The sequence below is a fragment of the Antedon bifida genome, chromosome 8 (assembly GCF_963402885.1).
Source record: "Antedon bifida chromosome 8, ecAntBifi1.1, whole genome shotgun sequence".
Lineage (NCBI taxonomy): Eukaryota > Metazoa > Echinodermata > Crinoidea > Comatulida > Antedonidae > Antedon > Antedon bifida.
The window spans coordinates 2,472,980-2,490,952 of record NC_136233.1 but is presented as its reverse complement, the minus strand read 5'-3'; the positions used below and the strand labels follow the sequence as shown (position 1 = coordinate 2,490,952).

The window sequence follows — 17,973 nt, the reverse complement described above, 5'->3', positions numbered from 1 at the left end:
CTACGTTGAAGGGGAGGAGTTGTTTTTCAAATGATAAGAAATATGTTCAATGAATTTAATATAATAATATTTAATATGGCCTAAAGTTTTTTTCTAAGGAGTTTAAATGCAAATTGGAATACGTCTTTCTGTGGAGAAGAAATGCTACATATACAGTATTATTATTATTGAGGTCGAGGAAATATATTTTTGTGCATCTTTTTTAAAGTTTAAATTTGACAATGAATTGGAGTTGTTGTTCTTCAAATGAGAAGTATGTTGAATGAATTTAATATAATAATATGGCCTAAAGTTTATTTTCTAAGGAGTTTAATGCAACGTCTTTCTATGGAGAAGAAATTCTATGTTGAAATATATTTTTATAAATGGAGAAAATATATTTGTTGTTTTTCTAAGAAATATATTAAATTGTGAATGAATATATTGTTCCATATAATACAAAGTATATTTTACAAGGAGATTTATTCTATTGGAAGTGCCTACCAGTTTTTCAGTGGAGAAGAAATGCAAGCCTTAGCGAATAGCCTATATATGTTTCAATATATTTTTAATTTTCTTCTACTGAAGAAAATTTGGAAGATTTTCCATGGAGAAGAATGATAATTATTTAAAGTCAGTTTTAATGGAAAAAAATATTCTTTATGGTGAAAAATAGTGTTACATGCATGTTGATATGTTTTCTTTTATTTGGCTTTTAATATTGCTGGAAAAAAGTTTATTTTATAGTCTAGCTTTTAAAACTAGGAAATATATATTAGTATGCTCTACATCATCACCATCGTTTTTAGATTAATTTTTTTAATTCAATTTTCCAAGGAGAACAAATATATTTTTAAAGAAGTCGATTTTCCAAGGAGAAGAAATGTTAAATAAATTCATCTATATGTTTTTGTATTTTGTTGTCTTTTATTTAAAGGGAGAATTGAATTCGATTTTCCAAGGAGAAGAAATATCAAAATAAATACATCTTTATGTGCCTTGAGCACCTTTGGTGGCGAAGTGCGCCCTAGAAATCTGTATTATTATTATGCGGTTATGCATTTTTTGTTGATGTTTTTATATGTGTGCATTTTTAATGTTATTTATCTAAAGTGAAAATAACTGCATTTTTATGTTATGTATGTTTTAAAAAGTCATATAACCTAAAGGAGATAAGAAGTGAATTTGTAATTTGATTTTCCAAGGAGAAAAAATTAGAAGTCGATTTTCCAAGGAGAAGAAATGTTAAATAAATGCATCTAATGTTAATGTATGTATGTGTGCATTTTTAATGTTATTTATCTAAAGTGAAAATAATCTTTATTTGGTTATGCATATTTTAAGTCATATCTAAAAGGAGAAGTGAATTTGGGATTTGATTTTCCAAAGAGAAGAAATATATATATAGAAGTCGATTTTCTAAGGAGAAGAAATTTTAAATGCATTTGTTGTTAATGTTGTTATGTATGTATGTGTGCATTTTTGATGTCAAAGAAATGAATATGGAATTCGATTTTCCAAGGAGAATATTTAAAAGAATATATCTTAGAAGTCGGTTTTCTAAGGAGAAGAAATATTAAACGTATGTTATGGTAATGTTGTTATGTATGTATGTGTGCATTTTTTATGTAATTTATCAAAAGTGAGAAATTATTTTGGAATTCGATTTTCCAGGGAGAAAAAAATATATTTAAAAAAATATATCTTGGAAGTCGATTTTCTAAGGAGAAGAAATATTAAACCCATGCTATGGTAATGTTGTTATGTATGTATGCGTGTACTTTTAATGTCATTTATCAAAATAAAATGGAGAATGAATTCGTAATTCGATTTTCAAAGGAGAAAAAATATATTTTACAAAAAAAAATATCTTAGAAGTCGATTTTCTAAGGAGAAGAAATATATTTTAACAAATATATCTTTAGTCGATTTTTTCTAAGGAGAAGAAATATTAAACGCATGTTATGGTAATGTTGTTATTTATGTATGTATGCATGTTAATAATGTCATTTGTCAAAAGGGAGAAGAGAATTTGGAATTCGATTTTCCAAAGAGAAGAAACATTGGAATATGCATCTTTGTGTGGTTTGTAATTTTAAACTGAATTTGCAGTTTGATTTTTTAAGAAGAAAAAATATATTTTTATATTTGAGTATCAATTTCATATTCTTCTGGAATTAAAAATAAAGTTCATAAATAATGCATTTTTTATGGTGGAAGTTAGTATTTTCACCATTATAAAATGAATGGAAGTTGATTTCGAAAGATTTCTATACTCGATTTTCTAAGGAGAAGAATATTGAAAGTTGATTTACAAGGTTTTTGTATGATGTATCATTTAGTTCGATTTGTAAAGGAGAAGAAAAACCATTGGAAGTTAATGTCTTGAAAATATATTTATGTAAAATAAATGAAATATCATTTGATGTTGCTATATTTAAGTTGAAAGAAATAAAAAGTTGGAAGTTTTTCTATGATGTATCATTTAGTGCGTTTTTCAAAGGAGAAGAATAACAATTGGAAGTTGATTTGATAAGAAGAAGATGTAATGTTGTAAAATAAAGGAAATATCATTTGATGTTGTTATATTGAAGTTAAAAGAAATAAAAAGTTGAAGTTTTTCTATGATGTATCATTTAGTGCGTTTTCCAAAGGAGAAGAATATACAATTGGAAGTTGAATTCGATTTTCCAGTGAGAAGCAATATTAAAATAAATACATCTTTATGTGCCTTGAGCACCTTTGGTGGCGAAGTGCGCCCTAGAAATCTGTATTATTATTATGTGGTTATGCATTTTTTGTTAATGTTTTTATATGTGTGCATTTTTAATGTTATTTATCTAAAGTGAAAATAAATGCATTTTTATGTTATGTATGTTTTAAAAAGTCATATAACCTAAAGGAGATAAGAAGTGAATTTGAATTTGATTTTCCAAGGAGAAAAAATTAGAAGTCGATTTTCCAAGGAGAAGAAATGTTAAATAAATGCATCTAATGTTAAGTATGTATGTGTGCATTTTTAATGTTATTTATCTAAAGTGAAAATAATCTTTATTTGGTTATGCATATTTTAAGTCATATCTAAAAGGAGAAGTGAATTTGGGATTTGATTTTCCAAAGAGAAGAAATATATATATAGAAGTCGATTTTCTAAGGAGAAGAAATTTTAAATGCATTTGTTGTTAATGTTGTTATGTATGTATGTGTGCATTTTTGATGTCAAAGAAATGAATATGGAATTCGATTTTCCAAGGAGAATATTTTAAAGAATATATCTTAGAAGTCGGTTTTCTAAGGAGAAGAAATAAACGTATGTTATGGTAATGTTGTTATGTATGTATGTGTGTATTTTTTATGTAATTTATCAAAAGTGAGAAATTAATTTGGAATTCGATTTTCCAAGGAGAAAAAAATATATTTAAAAAAATATATCTTAGAAGTCGATTTTCTAAGGAGAAGAAATATTAAACCCATGCTATGGTAATGTTGTTATGTATGTGTGTATTTTTAATGTCATTTATCAAAAGTGAGAAATTAATTTGGAATTCGATTTTCCAAGGAGAAAAAATATATTTTACAAAAAATATCTTAGAAGTCGATTTTCTAAGGAGAAGAAATATATTTTAACAAATATATCTTTAGTCGATTTTCTTCTAAGGTGAAGAAATATTAAACGCATGTTATGGTAATGTTGTTATTTATGTATGTATGCATATTAATAATGTCATTTGTCAAAAGGGAGAAGAGAATTTGGAATTCGATTTTCCAAAGAGAAGAAACATTGGAATATGCATCTTTGTGTGGTTTGTAATTTTAAACTGAATTTGCAGTTTGATTTTTTAAAAAGAAAAAATATATTTTTATATTTGAGTATCAATTTCATATTCTTCTGGAATTAAAAATAAAGTTCATAAATAATGCATTTTTTATGGTGGAAGTTAGTATTTTCACCCTTATAAAATGAATGGAAGTTGATTTCGAAAGATTTCTATACTCGATTTTCTAAGGAGAAGAATATTGAAAGTTGATTTACAAGGTTTTTGTATGATGTATCATTTAGTTCGATTTGTAAAGGAGAAGAAAAACCATTGGAAGTTAATGTCTTGAAAATATATTTATGTAAAATAAATGAAATATCATTTGATGTTGCTATATTTAAGTTGAAAGAAATAAAAAGTTGGAAGTTTTTCTATGATGTATCATTTAGTGCGTTTTTCAAAGGAGAAGAATAACAATTGGAAGTTGATTTGATAAGAAGAAGATGTAATGTTGTAAAATAAATGAAATATCATTTGATGTTGTTATATTGAAGTTAAAAGAAATAAAAAGTTGAAGTTTTTCTATGATGTATCATTTAGTGCGTTTTTCAAAGGAGAAGAATATACAATTGGAAGTTGAATTCGATTTTCCAGTGAGAAGCAATATTAAAATAAATACATCTTTATGTGCCTTGAGCACCTTTGGTGGCGAAGTGCGCCCTAGAAATCTGTATTATTATTATGTGGTTATGCATTTTTTGTTAATGTTTTTATATGTGTGCATTTTTAATGTTATTTATCTAAAGTGAAAATAAATGCATTTTTATGTTATGTATGTTTTAAAAAGTCATATAACCTAAAGGAGATAAGAAGTGAATTTGTAATTTGATTTTCCAAGGAGAAAAAATTAGAAGTCGATTTTCCAAGGAGAAGAAATGTTAAATAAATGCATCTAATGTTAAGTATGTATGTGTGCATTTTTAATGTTATTTATCTAAAGTGAAAATAATCTTTATTTGGTTATGCATATTTTAAGTCATATCTAAAAGGAGAAGTGAATTTGGGATTTGATTTTCCAAAGAGAAGAAATATATATATAGAAGTCGATTTTCTAAGGAGAAGAAATTTTAAATGCATTTGTTGTTAATGTTGTTATGTATGTATGTGTGCATTTTTTATGTCAAAGAAATGAATATGGAATTCGATTTTCCAAGGAGAATATTTAAAAGAATATATCTTAGAAGTCGGTTTTCTAAGGATAAGAAATAAACGTATGTTATGGTAATGTTGTTATGTATGTATGTGTGTATTTTTTATGTAATTTATCAAAAGTGAGAAATTAATTTGGAATTCGATTTTCCAAGGAGAAAAAAATATATTAAAAAAAATATATCTTAGAAGTCGATTTTCTAAGGAGAAGAAATATTAAACCCATGCTATGGTAATGTTGTTATGTATGTGTGTATTTTTAATGTCATTTATCAAAAGTGAGAAATTAATTTGGAATTCGATTTTCCAAGGAGAAAAAATATATTTTACAAAAAAATATCTTAGAAGTCGATTTTCTAAGGAGAAGAAATATATTTTAACAAATATATCTTTAGTCGATTTTCTTCTAAGGAGAAGAAATATTAAACGCATGTTATGGTAATGTTGTTATTTATGTATGTATGCATATTAATAATGTCATTTGTCAAAAGGGAGAAGAGAATTTGGAATTCGATTTTCCAAGGAGAAGAAATATTGGAATATGCATCTTTGTGTGGTTTGTAATTTTAAACTGAATTTGCAGTTTGATTTTTTAAGAAGAAAAAATTTATTTTTATATTTGAGTATCAATTTCATATTCTGGAATTAAAAATAAAGTTCATAAATAATGCATTTTTTATGGTGGAAGTTAGTATTTTCACCCTTATAAAATGAATGGAAGTTGATTTCGAAAGATTTCTATACTCGATTTTCTAAGGAGAAGAATATTGAAAGTTGATTTACAACGTTTTTTTATGATGTATCATTTAGTTCGATTTGTAAAGGAGAAGAAAAACCATTGGAAGTTGATGTCTTGAAAATATATTTATGTAAAATAAATGAAATATCATTTGATGTTGCTATATTGAAGTTGAAAGAAATAAAAAGTTGGAAGTTTTTCTATGATGTATCATTTAGTGCGTTTTTCAAAGGAGAAGAAAAACCATTGGAAGTTGATTTTATGGAAGATGAGAATAAATGAAATATCATTTGATGTTGCTGTATATTGAAGTTAAAAGAAAGAAAAAGTTGGAAATTTTTCTATGATGTATCATTTAGTTTGATTTTCAAAGGAGAAGAATAACAATTGGAAGTTGATTTGATAAGAAGAAGATGTAATGTTGTAAAATAAATGAAATTATCATTTGATGTTGCTATATTGAAGTTGAAAGAAATAAAAAGTTTTTCTATGATGCATCATTTAGTGTGTTTTTCAAAGGAGAAGAATATACAATTGGAAGTTGATTTGATGAAGATATAATGTTGTAAAATAAATGAAATATTTGATGTTGGTGTGTATTGAAGTTGAAAGAAATAAAAGTATTTTTATGATGCATCATTTAGTTCGATTTTCAAAGGAGAATAAAAAAACATTGGAAGTTGATGTCTGGAAAATATAATGTAAAATAAAAGAAATATCATTTGATGTTGATATATTGAAGTTGAAAGAAATAAAAAGTTTTTCTATGTTATGTCTGATTTAGTTCGATTTTCAAAGGAGAAGAAAAAAAACCATTGAAAGATGATGTCTGGAAAATGTAATGTAAAATAAATGTTATTTGATGTTGCTATATATTGAAGTTAAAGAAATAAAAAGTTGGAAGTATTTCTATGTTGCATCCTTTAGTTCGATTTTCAAAGGAGAAAAATATACCATTGGAAGTTGATTTGATGAAGATATAATGTTGTAGAATAAATAAAATATCATTTGATGTTGCTGTATATTGAAGTTAAAAGAAACAAAAAGTTGGCAGTATATCTATGTTTTTTTAAAGTCGATTTTCTAAGGAGAAGAATAATTGATTGCGTTAGAAGAAGTTATAATGTTATAAAATATCATTTGATGTCATTGTATATTAAAAGAAACAACAAGTTGGGGCTTTTTCTACGGTCGACTTTCTAAGGAGAAGAATAATTGATTTATTTCTAGAAGATATAATGTTATAAAAATATAATATCATTTTATGTCATTGTATATTGAACGTTGGAGCTTTTTCTATGGATCTTTTTTAGGTCGATTTTCTAAGGAGAAGAATAACCAGTTGATTTTTACTAGAAGATAATATTTAGCTTTGTCTACACTATCAAACTTTATGTGACAACAAAATGTGATGTGCCCATGTACGGACATGTTGATGTCATATCACCACCATATTTAGGCACATCACACTTTTTTGTCAAACTAGTTTGATAATGTAGACAGAGCTTAAGAGATGAAATAGAATCTTTGTCATTGATGAATGTTGAAAGAAACGTTCTATTTGGATGTTTGCAGTCTAATTTTAATAACAAGAACAAATTCATTTTGCAAGGTAAAGAAATACATTTTGTTATTATTTAGATGACATGTTTGCATACCTCTTTACTTGGTAAGTGATATCCTGTTGTAAAGCTATAAACCTGCATTCACACTAAGCCAAGATTAGGTCTATGTTACCTTTTTCTAGCACTGTGTTCACACACAGGGTTTTTTTTTACTGAATCAGAAATGAGTTAATACTTGTTTGGCTACAACCATTCTTTACAATTTTTTATTGGTTCATCTGACCGAAATCCTTGCTCAGTATAAACATACTTTAGTAAAACATCTTTTATTTATTATATTAAATATTTTAATATATTTTTCCAGTTAAAATAAACATTTACTTCAAACAAACAAACTGGTGAAGTAATTCCTGATGAAGTCTTCAATAGGTAGACAACCATTTGTATAAAAATATATTGTTTTTTTTTTTACAAAAATTAAATTTCTTAAATGTCCAAATTAATCACCTTCGAGGAACAGCACCAACTTTAAAACATTATCTGTAAAAAAATTACAATTTGAATTGAAAATGTGTAACCTGTGCATGGCATATATGAATTACAATTTTGTTAATAAGTTTATGTAGCGCGATCTTTTTAATTGGAATTGCCGTCAACCAACATTTCTTTGTTTTTTTACGATGACAATGTTTCGTGTACTACTCTATCTTGTATCTAATTTGTGCCAAATTTCATAATCAGGCCCATGAGACTATTAATTACTCATCAGTCATATTCTGGTAGTATTATTCACTGAATTCAAATTGACATAGTTACCTTGTGTATGAACTGTAATGTTATCTTCTTTAAATTCAGTTTGTAGTTTCTTTATTGAATTCTCGTCTTCATATCTAATTTTATCCAACAGCACATTCCTCATTGTAATCCTGACAAAAAGTCTTTTAAGATTTTAATAACTTTATTTAGAATTTTAACTATGTTTACTTAAATTAAATACAACTAAGTAAATTTTAAAGAGATTTTGACTTTGTGACCAACAGAACCTAGGACTTACTGTATGACCCACTATACGACCCCTGTGAGAGGTGCATCATTCACAAATAATTATTGATGTAGAGGTGTGTCGAAAAAATTAGATGGTACGTCACATCAATGAACAATGGTGCGTCAGTGCCGTCACTTTTTTTTGTTTTTGTTTATTTTTTTTATTATTTCATATTCGTCACTTTACCACCCACCATATCACAGTGCGTCAGAATGGGTGCCTCATGTCACATAAAGTTAAGTCACCTTTTTGACACACAGGTGCGTCATGGTATTACACACATCAGACAAATGAAGCACCTCTCCCGGGGGTGGTATACTGGGTCATACAATTGACAAGTGTATTAAAATATGAAGTTTTTAATTTATGGTCATAAAACCAAAATACAGATGAATAGAGAAATCAAGGATACTCCTGACTGAAAATTCTTGCTAGATCTGCTAGCCACTCAAGCATATCGGATATGGAAGGGCAAGTGGCTGACCGTTTGATAGCCCTATCTAGCCCCAAGACTTTGTGATGTTTGTTGTACACTTCCATGCTATTGTTGTTGATCCGACTTACTTTCTTTTGTATTTCTTGAAGAGAATGCCTGATAAAAATATAATTATTATTAATAATTATATATCATCAACATTTATTTGTTTTTCTTAATAATATTTTCAATAGAATTTTTTTTTCTTACATGTTTTCTCTCAGTCTCTTCATTACTACTTCCATGGAAAACAGCAGGGATGCATTTAGTCTGTCAGCCAAGTCTGGGAATTGTGCGACGACGGGATTATTCGCAGCCTCAACCGCTCTCAGACAGCAGTTTCGCTGTTCAGCCAAGTTCAACAGCGATTCAACCAACGCTAGAGATTTATTATTGATCTCTTTCCACTGTGTTTCTTGTATATTCACTGTTTTAAATGACTTTTTCAATTGTTTTAGAATAACTTCTTCAGCTTCGTTAGCCATCTGTTGTCCAGCTACTTTATTCATTGTTGAAAATGAAATCTATATAAAGAGTAACGTTTTATGGAAAATACTTTGCTTAAAAATTCCTATATAGGCCTCTAGTCTGAAATGATATCACTCATTTTGTTGCACCAGTGCACCAAGAGAACCTTCTTCCACCTGCAACAGCAGCAGAGTTTTAAAAAAAGAGTAGAGGCCTAGGATTCCCGAGGCCTACTATCTATAGCTATTAGGCCTAGGCTAGCTATTTATTGGTGGAACATGTCAGTGTAGAATACAATAATAAATATATCTAGCTAGGGTTAATTTAGTTGAGTCGATACATCCTATACTACACACCTACCTACCAATTTTATTACCACCAATAGGTGTACTAGTATTGTATTATAATTAAGAGTGTTTCTCTTATTCTTTACTCCATGGTTTTCTATTAAACAGAACCAAACACACATGGCATGGTGGCACAGGGGAATTACCTACCTCGGCGATTCCATTTTACAGTGGGGGTCATGTCAAAATCAACATTCCTTGTTCACTTTCTCCAGAGGGCGCCAAACACAAAATCAAATTCATCAGGGTGGGAGTTTAAACAAAATTGTACATTGATTTATTATACAGTACTCGTTTTTAGCATTAATGATACCTAATTTACTAAAGGCAACGATTATACTCTAAAACGTGCTAGTAAGTTTATTCAATGTACTGTATATTAATATTATATACAATAAAACGTGTTTGATGGACAGTCATATTGTAAAAAAAATGTAATTTGGAGGTAAAGCTACTGAAATTAAAATACTGATGTTGGAAATGGTGACACATACCATACAAGAATTTACAATTCATTTAGTTCTTTTAATTACTTTATTAAATTTACAATAGTTAACAGACAAACTTTAATTTTCATTTAAATCTAAATCTGCATCACTTTCATCGTCCTCATCATCATCATCCTCCTCATCACTATCAGATTCATCCTCTGTTTCATCATCATCATCACTATCCTCATCACTACTTCCCTCTTCACTACTGCTCCCCCATAACTGTCGTTCTCTCTCTTTTCTTAACTCCTCATCTATTAGTGGTTTAAACTCAATGGCTTCTTTGTTATCGGGTTCATAAATCAAAATCATTTGACAAAGTTTCTGAGCGTTTTCGTAATCTTTCTCCATCACTGTCTCAAGAAATTCACTGAGTAATTCAAGTGGTGCTTTTTTCCCTTCCTCGTCGATTTCATCACCGCTATCGTCGCTGTCAGCATCCCCATTTGATGCTTTTTGTGCTACGATTGTTTTAGGCTCGAAATCAACCTCATTTTGACTATGACTTACATAATAACCATTGCTTACACTTGTCATTTGTTTAATGGAGTTCGTATTACTATCAATCTCATCAGTCTCGTTTAAATTAAATTTTGTATGTCCTGCGCCCTCTTTTTGAGGATCTACGCGCTCAGTGGAAGAATTACTGCGATGACTTACATAATAGTCATCTGTTACAGTCACTGCTTGTTTAGCACTCTCAAGTTTAATCCCGTGGACTCCTGTTTCAAGAGAGTTTAAAGTCGACTTATCTTCAGCAACTGAAGTTTTTCTTAACGTTGGCGTAGTACTACAAACAAAAGATTCAAATTCTTTGTTGATTGGCATTCCATGTTTCGTTTCAAGCGTGTTTAAAGTTGATTTATCATCCGTAATTGAGGTTTTATTTAACGTTGGAGTCGTACTACGAACAAACGATTCAAATTCCTCATTGTTCGGCATTCCATGTTTTTCAAAGTCCCTTTTTACAGACGGTAAGACAACCTTTTTATGAGATGACGAAGACGCATTGCTATCAATGATTTTATTAGAATTATCTTCTCTTTTTGAATGTGAACTTGGTGTTGTATCTTTTACTGTATCAGACTTGGTATGATGATTATTTGTCTTGTTAGGCCCAGTTGGGCCCACTGCTTCAGCCTCATTTGGTAAGATTTCTAAAGTACTTCCACTGCGTTGCAAAAGCTTAGGTGTTGTTGATCTTCTTCCTGATGAGGTTGGTCGTTCAAAGATGGTAGGTTTTGACGGTCCTGTACCCAACACAGTTATGGAGTTTGCGGTGTGATCCATTAGTTACCTGCGCATGAGAATTTTATCAAATTAATTATAAAAATTATTGTTAGAAAAAATCTCACTTTTCTTTAATTATTAATAATATAATAATGATAAAGAGATAAGCCTAGATTAGGTTTCATATATTTTATTATTTATTTAAAACACGAGAGGCAGCGGTGACTGATGACAATTTTTATTTATTGGCTATTAATTAGCTAGTATTAGTAAGCCTAGCTTAGTTTGTTACTGTAAAGTTAGGAAGCTCGCCCTCTTTCCACGTAAAACATTTGGCCCTACTAGTACTAGGTAGATAGAGGCTAGTACACTACTACTCTCTACCTAGGCTAGTAGGCCTAGGCCTACTGTACTAGCCTAGTACTAGTAGTACTACTACCCTAGGCTAGGCCTACTAAAAGTACTAGCCTAGTAGGAGGCTAGAGAGGCCTAATAATAGTAAATACAAATAGGGGCCTAGGCCTAGGAGGCCTACTCATACTCTGCTAGGGAGGCCAAATAATTTATTTACAAAGAAATTATACAGATCAATTACCACTTGTTCTTGATAATAACGCCAAACCTACTTTTCTATATACAATTTCGTTTTCGTTAAAATTATAATTAAAAGTATAATGTCGCTTAGAAACTCCTAACCGGAAATACAAAATCTGAAATATAACCTTTCAAAATTGTTATTCTTTAATCAAATACTAATTACTCCAATAAATATCTTTATAAATTGTCTGATTTCGGGAATAAATTATTAATGTTCAATTAAATGATTAATAACAATATAAATTAACTGTTATGTTAGAATAATTTAAATTAACATAAAATTCAAAATAAATATTTTGACCTAGGATTAGAAAGGTTCATATTACAAAGTCGCTGATTGGTCAATTGAACATGCGTTCAAATTTATACAGCGGGTTTTATAAATGAAAATAGTGTTGACAAGTATAATTCTGAAAAGTAAGACATTATATTCCTAGTTTAGGCATTTTTTCATGAATAAAATATGTAAATTAAGATTCAGTTTAATATAGTGTTTAATACAGCAATATATTGATGTTTGATTTGCTAGTTTTAGGGCTAAATAATGTGAAATAAATTGATATACCTCCTCTGTCTAGTTAGGCCTCCTGTCTGTGTGTGTGTGCGGATGGTAACGGGACGATTCGGCCCTGAGACGATTCGGCCCGGGACGATTCGGCCCTGGGACGATTCGGCCCGGGACTATTCGGCCCTGGACGATTCGGCCCTGAGACGATTCGGCACACTTACATTTATCGGCTTTGATATGCATTTATAAGCATAAAATAAGCTTTTTTCCCCAAACTTTATTTTCAGAGAGACTATGGGGTAGCACTACTAGGGATAAAGATGCAATAAAGCAAACATTTTGAAAACATTGTCGAAATAAATAAAAATAATCATTTTTTAGTCACGCGAACGATGTAAACAAGTTACGCCCTCTGTTGGCCGCTTGGCGAATGCACGAAATAAACAAGGTTTTCGAAGTAATAAATTGAATATAAAATTACGTTGTTTTAGTAATTTATTATATATATTATATCAACTTTGTCAATATCAATAAAATACGGATTGTTAAACACCTTTAAAAACTTGATAAATAAAAAAAAAATGAATATGAATTTGGTCTAAAATGAGACGTTTCGGCCCACAAAGTGGGATGTTTCGGCCCAAAAGTGGGCCGAATCGTCCCACCAAAAGTGGGCCGAATAGTCCCGGGCCGAATCGTCTCAGGGCCGAATCGTCCCTGAACCTGTGCGGATTATGTCTGGTCGTGCAAACTCGTTCGTCTACGTCGTAAAGTGTGTGTAGCGTAGATCTGGCTTCTTTGTCTCTTATCATTTTAGGCTTTACTATCAATTAGACTTTCGTACTACTGTACTAGTCTAGGTTAATACTATTGAGTATTGTTTGTTAATAAAAATTGTTAACTTTTTAAGGAAAAATAAGATGCCTCCAAGAAAACGTCGAACAAAACTGACAACTCGACCAAAACCAAAACTTCCCCAGGGACAGGGCCAAGATGATGTTCTCGATACAAATGTACGAAAAAACAAATTGGAATTACTGCTTCGGGATTTCGACTTAGAAGGTAAATATGAAGAAAAAAAAAAGTTTAACCACAAATTATAAATAATTTAAAGAAAATAAATGTAAACTGGAAACAACAATCTGAAATGTAACCGTCTTATTTATAAACAAAACAATTATTTTGTTGCGTTTTCTTTCAGTGAAATTAGTGAATTAAATTTATTATTAAAACTTCAAAATCGCCTATTCAAAAAAGATTAATTTTATACATACTTTTATTTTTTCATTTTTTGGAGGATAATATACGTCTAACTTAGCATGTATCTTTTTGTCATTTAGTGAATAACAGACTAGAACAAATGGAGAGAGAAGCTCACAAGATGAGATCAATGATTAACACATTATTTCGTCTCGAGATGTGCAAGATGAATAAAGATATTCTACGTATGACAAGAAAAGAATTTCTTGGTATGTGATTACAATAATTGATTATATATTATAATAATATTTTATATATTACTAAGAAATTATTTATATAGCAAGCCTACAGAGTACCGTTAATACACGGTATTAAATGCAAACCTTTCCAAGCAATTGCATAAACATGTTTTAGGATAAACAAAATGTGCAGTAGTTACTGCAGTAATTGCAGTAGATTGCTATTATATACAGTAGTAGTATATATCAATCTTGTTGACCTGAACAAAACTTTGAACAAGAATACTTTAAATCTAATTTTGTAGTGAGAAATTATCTGCAAGAGCAGGCCTATATCATAGAGGTGTTATAGTATAGATCTATCTACACTATCAAACTTTATGTGACAACAAAATGGGATGTGCCCATATATGGACATGAGGATGTCAAATTGTCATATCGCTACCACCATATTTATTATTTGGGCACATCACACTTTTTGTCGTAGTGATAGTGTAGACAGAGCTTTATAGATCTATATGTACATTTGATTGGTAGTTATTATTAACATTTTTTGGGTTTTTTTTTTATAAAGCTAAAGGAGGATGCGTTAATGATACTGCTCTGCAAGAGGTTTCTCAATATGTTGATAGTTTATCAGAACATATCGTCAAACCTTTGCAAACTTCGGCAAGCTCGGCAAATTCAGATCAAGATGGAACAGCGACAGTGACAGCTAAAAAGGTAGCGTGATGTGTTCTACTACTGTAGTATATCCAAATACAATATACAATCGTAGTACTGTTTTAAAGTTCTGTCTACAAGTTTATGTGACAAAAAAATGTTTAGTGCCCATATATGAACATGATGATGTCATATCACTACGATATTTGGGAACATCACTACCATATTTGAGCATGTCATACTTTTTTGTCAAATTAGGTTGATAGTGTGGACAGAGCTTTAGAACTAAAGTAGAAGTCTAAGTTTAAAATAAAGCAATGTATTTACTGTTTATGATAAAAAAAAAAAAAACATTTTTTACAGAAAACAAAACAAAAGAAGGTAAAAACAACTAAAAAGAAATTAAAAACATCACCTGGAACAGAAGAGGATGAGAACATGATGCCTCCGCCGTCTCAATCGCTGCGTCGATCAACAAGGTAGCGTGCTTGTTTATATCTCTGTTATCTTTTGGGTTAATAGTGTCTCCTTTAACATTGGTATCTTAAAGCTCAGGTACAGCCATGAATTTTAAATATAATATCTGGTTAATTGTACATAAATCAAATATTTGTAACAGAATTCAATACGAAAAAACATGAATTTCCCTTAATATGGTCAAATACAAAATTTGGCAAAATTCTGCCATAAAAACCAGGAAGACTTTTTTTCAGTAGTTAGGTAGTTTAACCTAATGTAATAACATGTCTGGTGACTCCCTAGAAGGTGAAAAAAGATGGTGGATATACGGTGGATAATTTTTGCTATAGCATGAAAATAAAAATCTGAAGTTGAATAAAAATACCCGAAATGTAAAATTCAAGTTATTTTACCTATATTTAGTCATCTGATTACATTTTTTACCACACCGTTTATTTTTCATAGCTTTTTAAAATGCCTCTCTATTTACAAAATTTGTGTACAAAAGAATAGAGATTTTACTGTGTAATTTGAACTATCCCCCCACTGATAAGAAAGTGCTTATTTTCAACAAGCTCGTGTAACACAAAAAAAATCCCATAAATTATGAAACATAAGGGAAACTATAGATCGATAATTATTGGAATGTATGATCAATAGAAATGTTTTGCCCGCACCTGGCCTTTAACATATTACTAAAGCTCTCTCTACACTATCAAACTTTATGTTGTCATATCACAACCATATTTGAGCATGTCACTACCATATTTGGGCACATCACACTTTTTTTGTCAAACTAGTTTGATAGTGTAGACAGAGCTTTACTCTAACAAATCACAATTGTTATGACTAATTTATTTACGATTCGATTTTTTTTATAGGAAACAACCAAGTACATTGATGACACCAGCACAACAGACACGCCGTAACCGTGGCTTGTCAAATGCGGGTTGGAACACACCTGCAGTGACTCCTAAGTTTGATCCTAGGTAAGAAATCTAGATTAAAATACCCCCCAACCTAATCAATCAAGAATGCCAATTTATTAACCATAATAAAGAAAGCCAATCTATTGACATCTTCAAACATTTGCTGAAAACCCATCTCTTTCACATAGCATATGAAATGACGTAATTTCTACCTAGTTCGAGCCTTGTGGTCATAGCGCTTTAGAGAAAATTTATTTGGTTAGGCGCTATACAAAAGACAATTATTAAATGGAGGAGTAGGGGGTGATGTGGGTCCTATGGCATGTCCAAGTCATATGCCAAACAAAAAGAAGGATATACTGTAAAATAAAACAATGTTATTTTTTTGCCGATTGTTTTGTTTTTAATTCAGATTGCCGGTGACACCTGGAGCGAGGAGAGCCCGTAAAGGTGAAAGGTTAATGTCGATGACAGGAAGTCCCGTAATACCAGCAGCACCCGCTCCTACGACAATATCGCAAGATTTGAAAGACAATGTAAGTATTTTGAGAGCTTTTAACAAGTTGGGTAGGTTCCATCCTTTTACCTATCACCTTTAAATGTTGTTGATTTTTGTTTTTGCAGATAATCGCTGTCAACAATACGATCCAGCACATTGACTTAGATGACCAAGTGGCCAGACGCAATATACAAATGTTACAGGACAGTTTAGCCAAGATACTACACACACTTCCAGTCAAATAAAAACATTTCTGTTCATCGTTACCATTTTTTTAATTCTTTTTTTTTTGTGTAAAAAGTTACAAAACCATATGAACTCTATTTGGTAGCAACCTACATCAAAATAAGTGTCCAACCAATCAGGGAATTGTTTAGAGAAACAACATGGCATACTGTATGTTTACATGTTTAAACATTAATGAACATTGATGATCAGATCAACTTTGTGAGCATAATGTCCTTCTGATTGGCTACTGAACATTTTTGCATTGTATAAGTTTCTGAATAATCGTAACAGACCTTGTATTATAGCCTATCATTTTGATAGGAAACTTAAGTTTTAAGGTCTGTCTACACTATCAAACTTTATGTGACAAAATATCTGATGTGCCCATATATGGACATGATGATGTCATATCACTATGTCATCATATCATGTCATATCACACTTTTTTGTCAAATTAGTTTGATAGTGTAGACATAGCTTTAGATTATACTTGAGTTAATAAGTGGGTGGCTAATGTGCGTTTATAACACATAAACTTTGTAAAATATTTTTTCCTTTAAAAGTAGAATTCATATTAAAAAATTAGTTTTTATTGTTACATTGTATATATAATTTTATATCTTTAAGTTGTTTTTGTTCTTCAAATTTACTTCAAATAAAAACTAAATATTTAATGAAATTGATAAATAATTCAGCACTGTAAGAGAGGCAGTTTGTCTGTTACACAACTTATCACAAGCACATCCATACAATGTACAGGTGTCAAAATACTAATTTAACCAGAATTTTTTTGGGAAGGTACTGAGCTACATTTGAACCGCCCTGGGGGTGGGTATTTACACATATTTTTGTTCGTATGTTTTTCCAGTGTTATTTACATTTATAATCATTATTGTAACTTGTCACCTTCGTTCAAATAAATACCATCTGAAGAATGAGGCTTTGTCCGACCATTTGTGTAGAGTATTTGTATTGTTACTACAGCAACAAAAACATTGTTAACATGACTACAGGCCTTTAAAAATTAGTTAATAACAGTGGTGGATTTAATTGTATTGAAATAGAATGGGGACCATGGGGGTCGAGGAAAGTTTACTGATTTTTAAAATCAAAACTAGTGAGGGCGTTATCTCGCCTACAGCAGAGCCATATATATAAAGAGTTACGACATTGAAAATTAGAAGCCATTTTTGTGTCAAAGAATTTGCACGCTGAGGGCGCGCGCGTCTCTTTTGTATAGCGTTTTGCTGTAGTTCATTCATTATTTTTAGATTTTTTTGTCTATGAAATAACGCTTATATTCCGTTTTTATTTTAGTAATTAATTTTATTAATGGTATTAATTT

At 30.1% G+C, this 17,973-nt stretch overlaps 3 protein-coding genes across 5 annotated transcripts; 1 reads left to right on the top strand and 2 right to left on the bottom strand.

The window, feature by feature from the left end:
• Positions 1–7,269: 7,269 nt before the first annotated feature.
• On the bottom strand, positions 7,270–9,718 carry LOC144849465 (AFG2-interacting ribosome maturation factor-like). Of its 2 annotated transcripts, none has more exons than XM_078706380.1 (5): positions 9,603–9,718; positions 8,981–9,294; positions 8,708–8,887; positions 8,067–8,176; positions 7,270–7,790 (listed from the first exon to the last, which is right to left on the bottom strand). In XM_078706380.1, exons 1-5 carry the CDS (start codon positions 9,705–9,707, stop codon positions 7,750–7,752), a joined length of 750 nt encoding a protein of 249 aa, XP_078562506.1. In that variant the 5' UTR covers positions 9,708–9,718; the 3' UTR covers positions 7,270–7,749. The 2 variants fall into 2 exon arrangements, with proteins under 2 accessions (XP_078562506.1, XP_078562507.1); XM_078706381.1 differs by having other exon boundaries at positions 7,272–7,790; positions 9,599–9,718.
• A 304-nt stretch (positions 9,719–10,022) lies between these two features.
• LOC144849464 (uncharacterized) lies at positions 10,023–12,019 on the bottom strand. Of its 2 annotated transcripts, none has more exons than XM_078706378.1 (2): positions 11,902–12,019; positions 10,023–11,373 (listed from the first exon to the last, which is right to left on the bottom strand). In XM_078706378.1, exon 2 carries the CDS (start codon positions 11,364–11,366, stop codon positions 10,152–10,154), a length of 1,215 nt encoding a protein of 404 aa, XP_078562504.1. In that variant the 5' UTR covers positions 11,367–11,373; positions 11,902–12,019; the 3' UTR covers positions 10,023–10,151. The 2 variants fall into 2 exon arrangements, with proteins under 2 accessions (XP_078562504.1, XP_078562505.1); XM_078706379.1 differs by having other exon boundaries at positions 11,929–12,013.
• Positions 12,020–12,110: 91 nt separating this feature from the next.
• LOC144850021 (borealin-like) lies at positions 12,111–17,566 on the top strand. The gene is made up of 8 exons (XM_078707184.1): positions 12,111–12,320; positions 13,322–13,473; positions 13,752–13,880; positions 14,425–14,573; positions 14,877–14,992; positions 15,854–15,961; positions 16,314–16,437; positions 16,526–17,566. The coding sequence occupies exons 2-8, from the start codon at positions 13,332–13,334 to the stop codon at positions 16,643–16,645; spliced, it is 888 nt and encodes a 295-aa protein (XP_078563310.1). The 5' UTR covers positions 12,111–12,320; positions 13,322–13,331; the 3' UTR covers positions 16,646–17,566.
• The last annotated feature ends 407 nt before the right edge of the window (positions 17,567–17,973 follow it).

Coding starts and splice junctions, on each gene's coding strand:
- LOC144850021 (XM_078707184.1), top strand. CDS start 13,332: ATGCCTCCAAGAAAACGTCGAACAAAACTGACAACTCGACCAAAACCA. Junction 14,574..14,876: donor CGACAGTGACAGCTAAAAAG/GTAGCGTGATGT, acceptor CATTTTTTACAG/AAAACAAAACAAAAGAAGGT. Junction 14,993..15,853: donor TCGCTGCGTCGATCAACAAG/GTAGCGTGCTTG, acceptor TTTTTTTTATAG/GAAACAACCAAGTACATTGA.
- LOC144849465 (XM_078706380.1), bottom strand. CDS start 9,707: ATGTGTGTTTGGTTCTGTTTAATAGAAAACCATGGAGTAAAGAATAAG. Junction 8,888..8,980: donor AAGAGACTGAGAGAAAACAT/GTAAGAAAAAAA, acceptor TATTTTTATCAG/GCATTCTCTTCAAGAAATAC. Junction 7,791..8,066: donor CATTACAGTTCATACACAAG/GTAACTATGTCA, acceptor ATTTTTTTACAG/ATAATGTTTTAAAGTTGGTG.
- LOC144849464 (XM_078706378.1), bottom strand. CDS start 11,366: ATGGATCACACCGCAAACTCCATAACTGTGTTGGGTACAGGACCGTCA.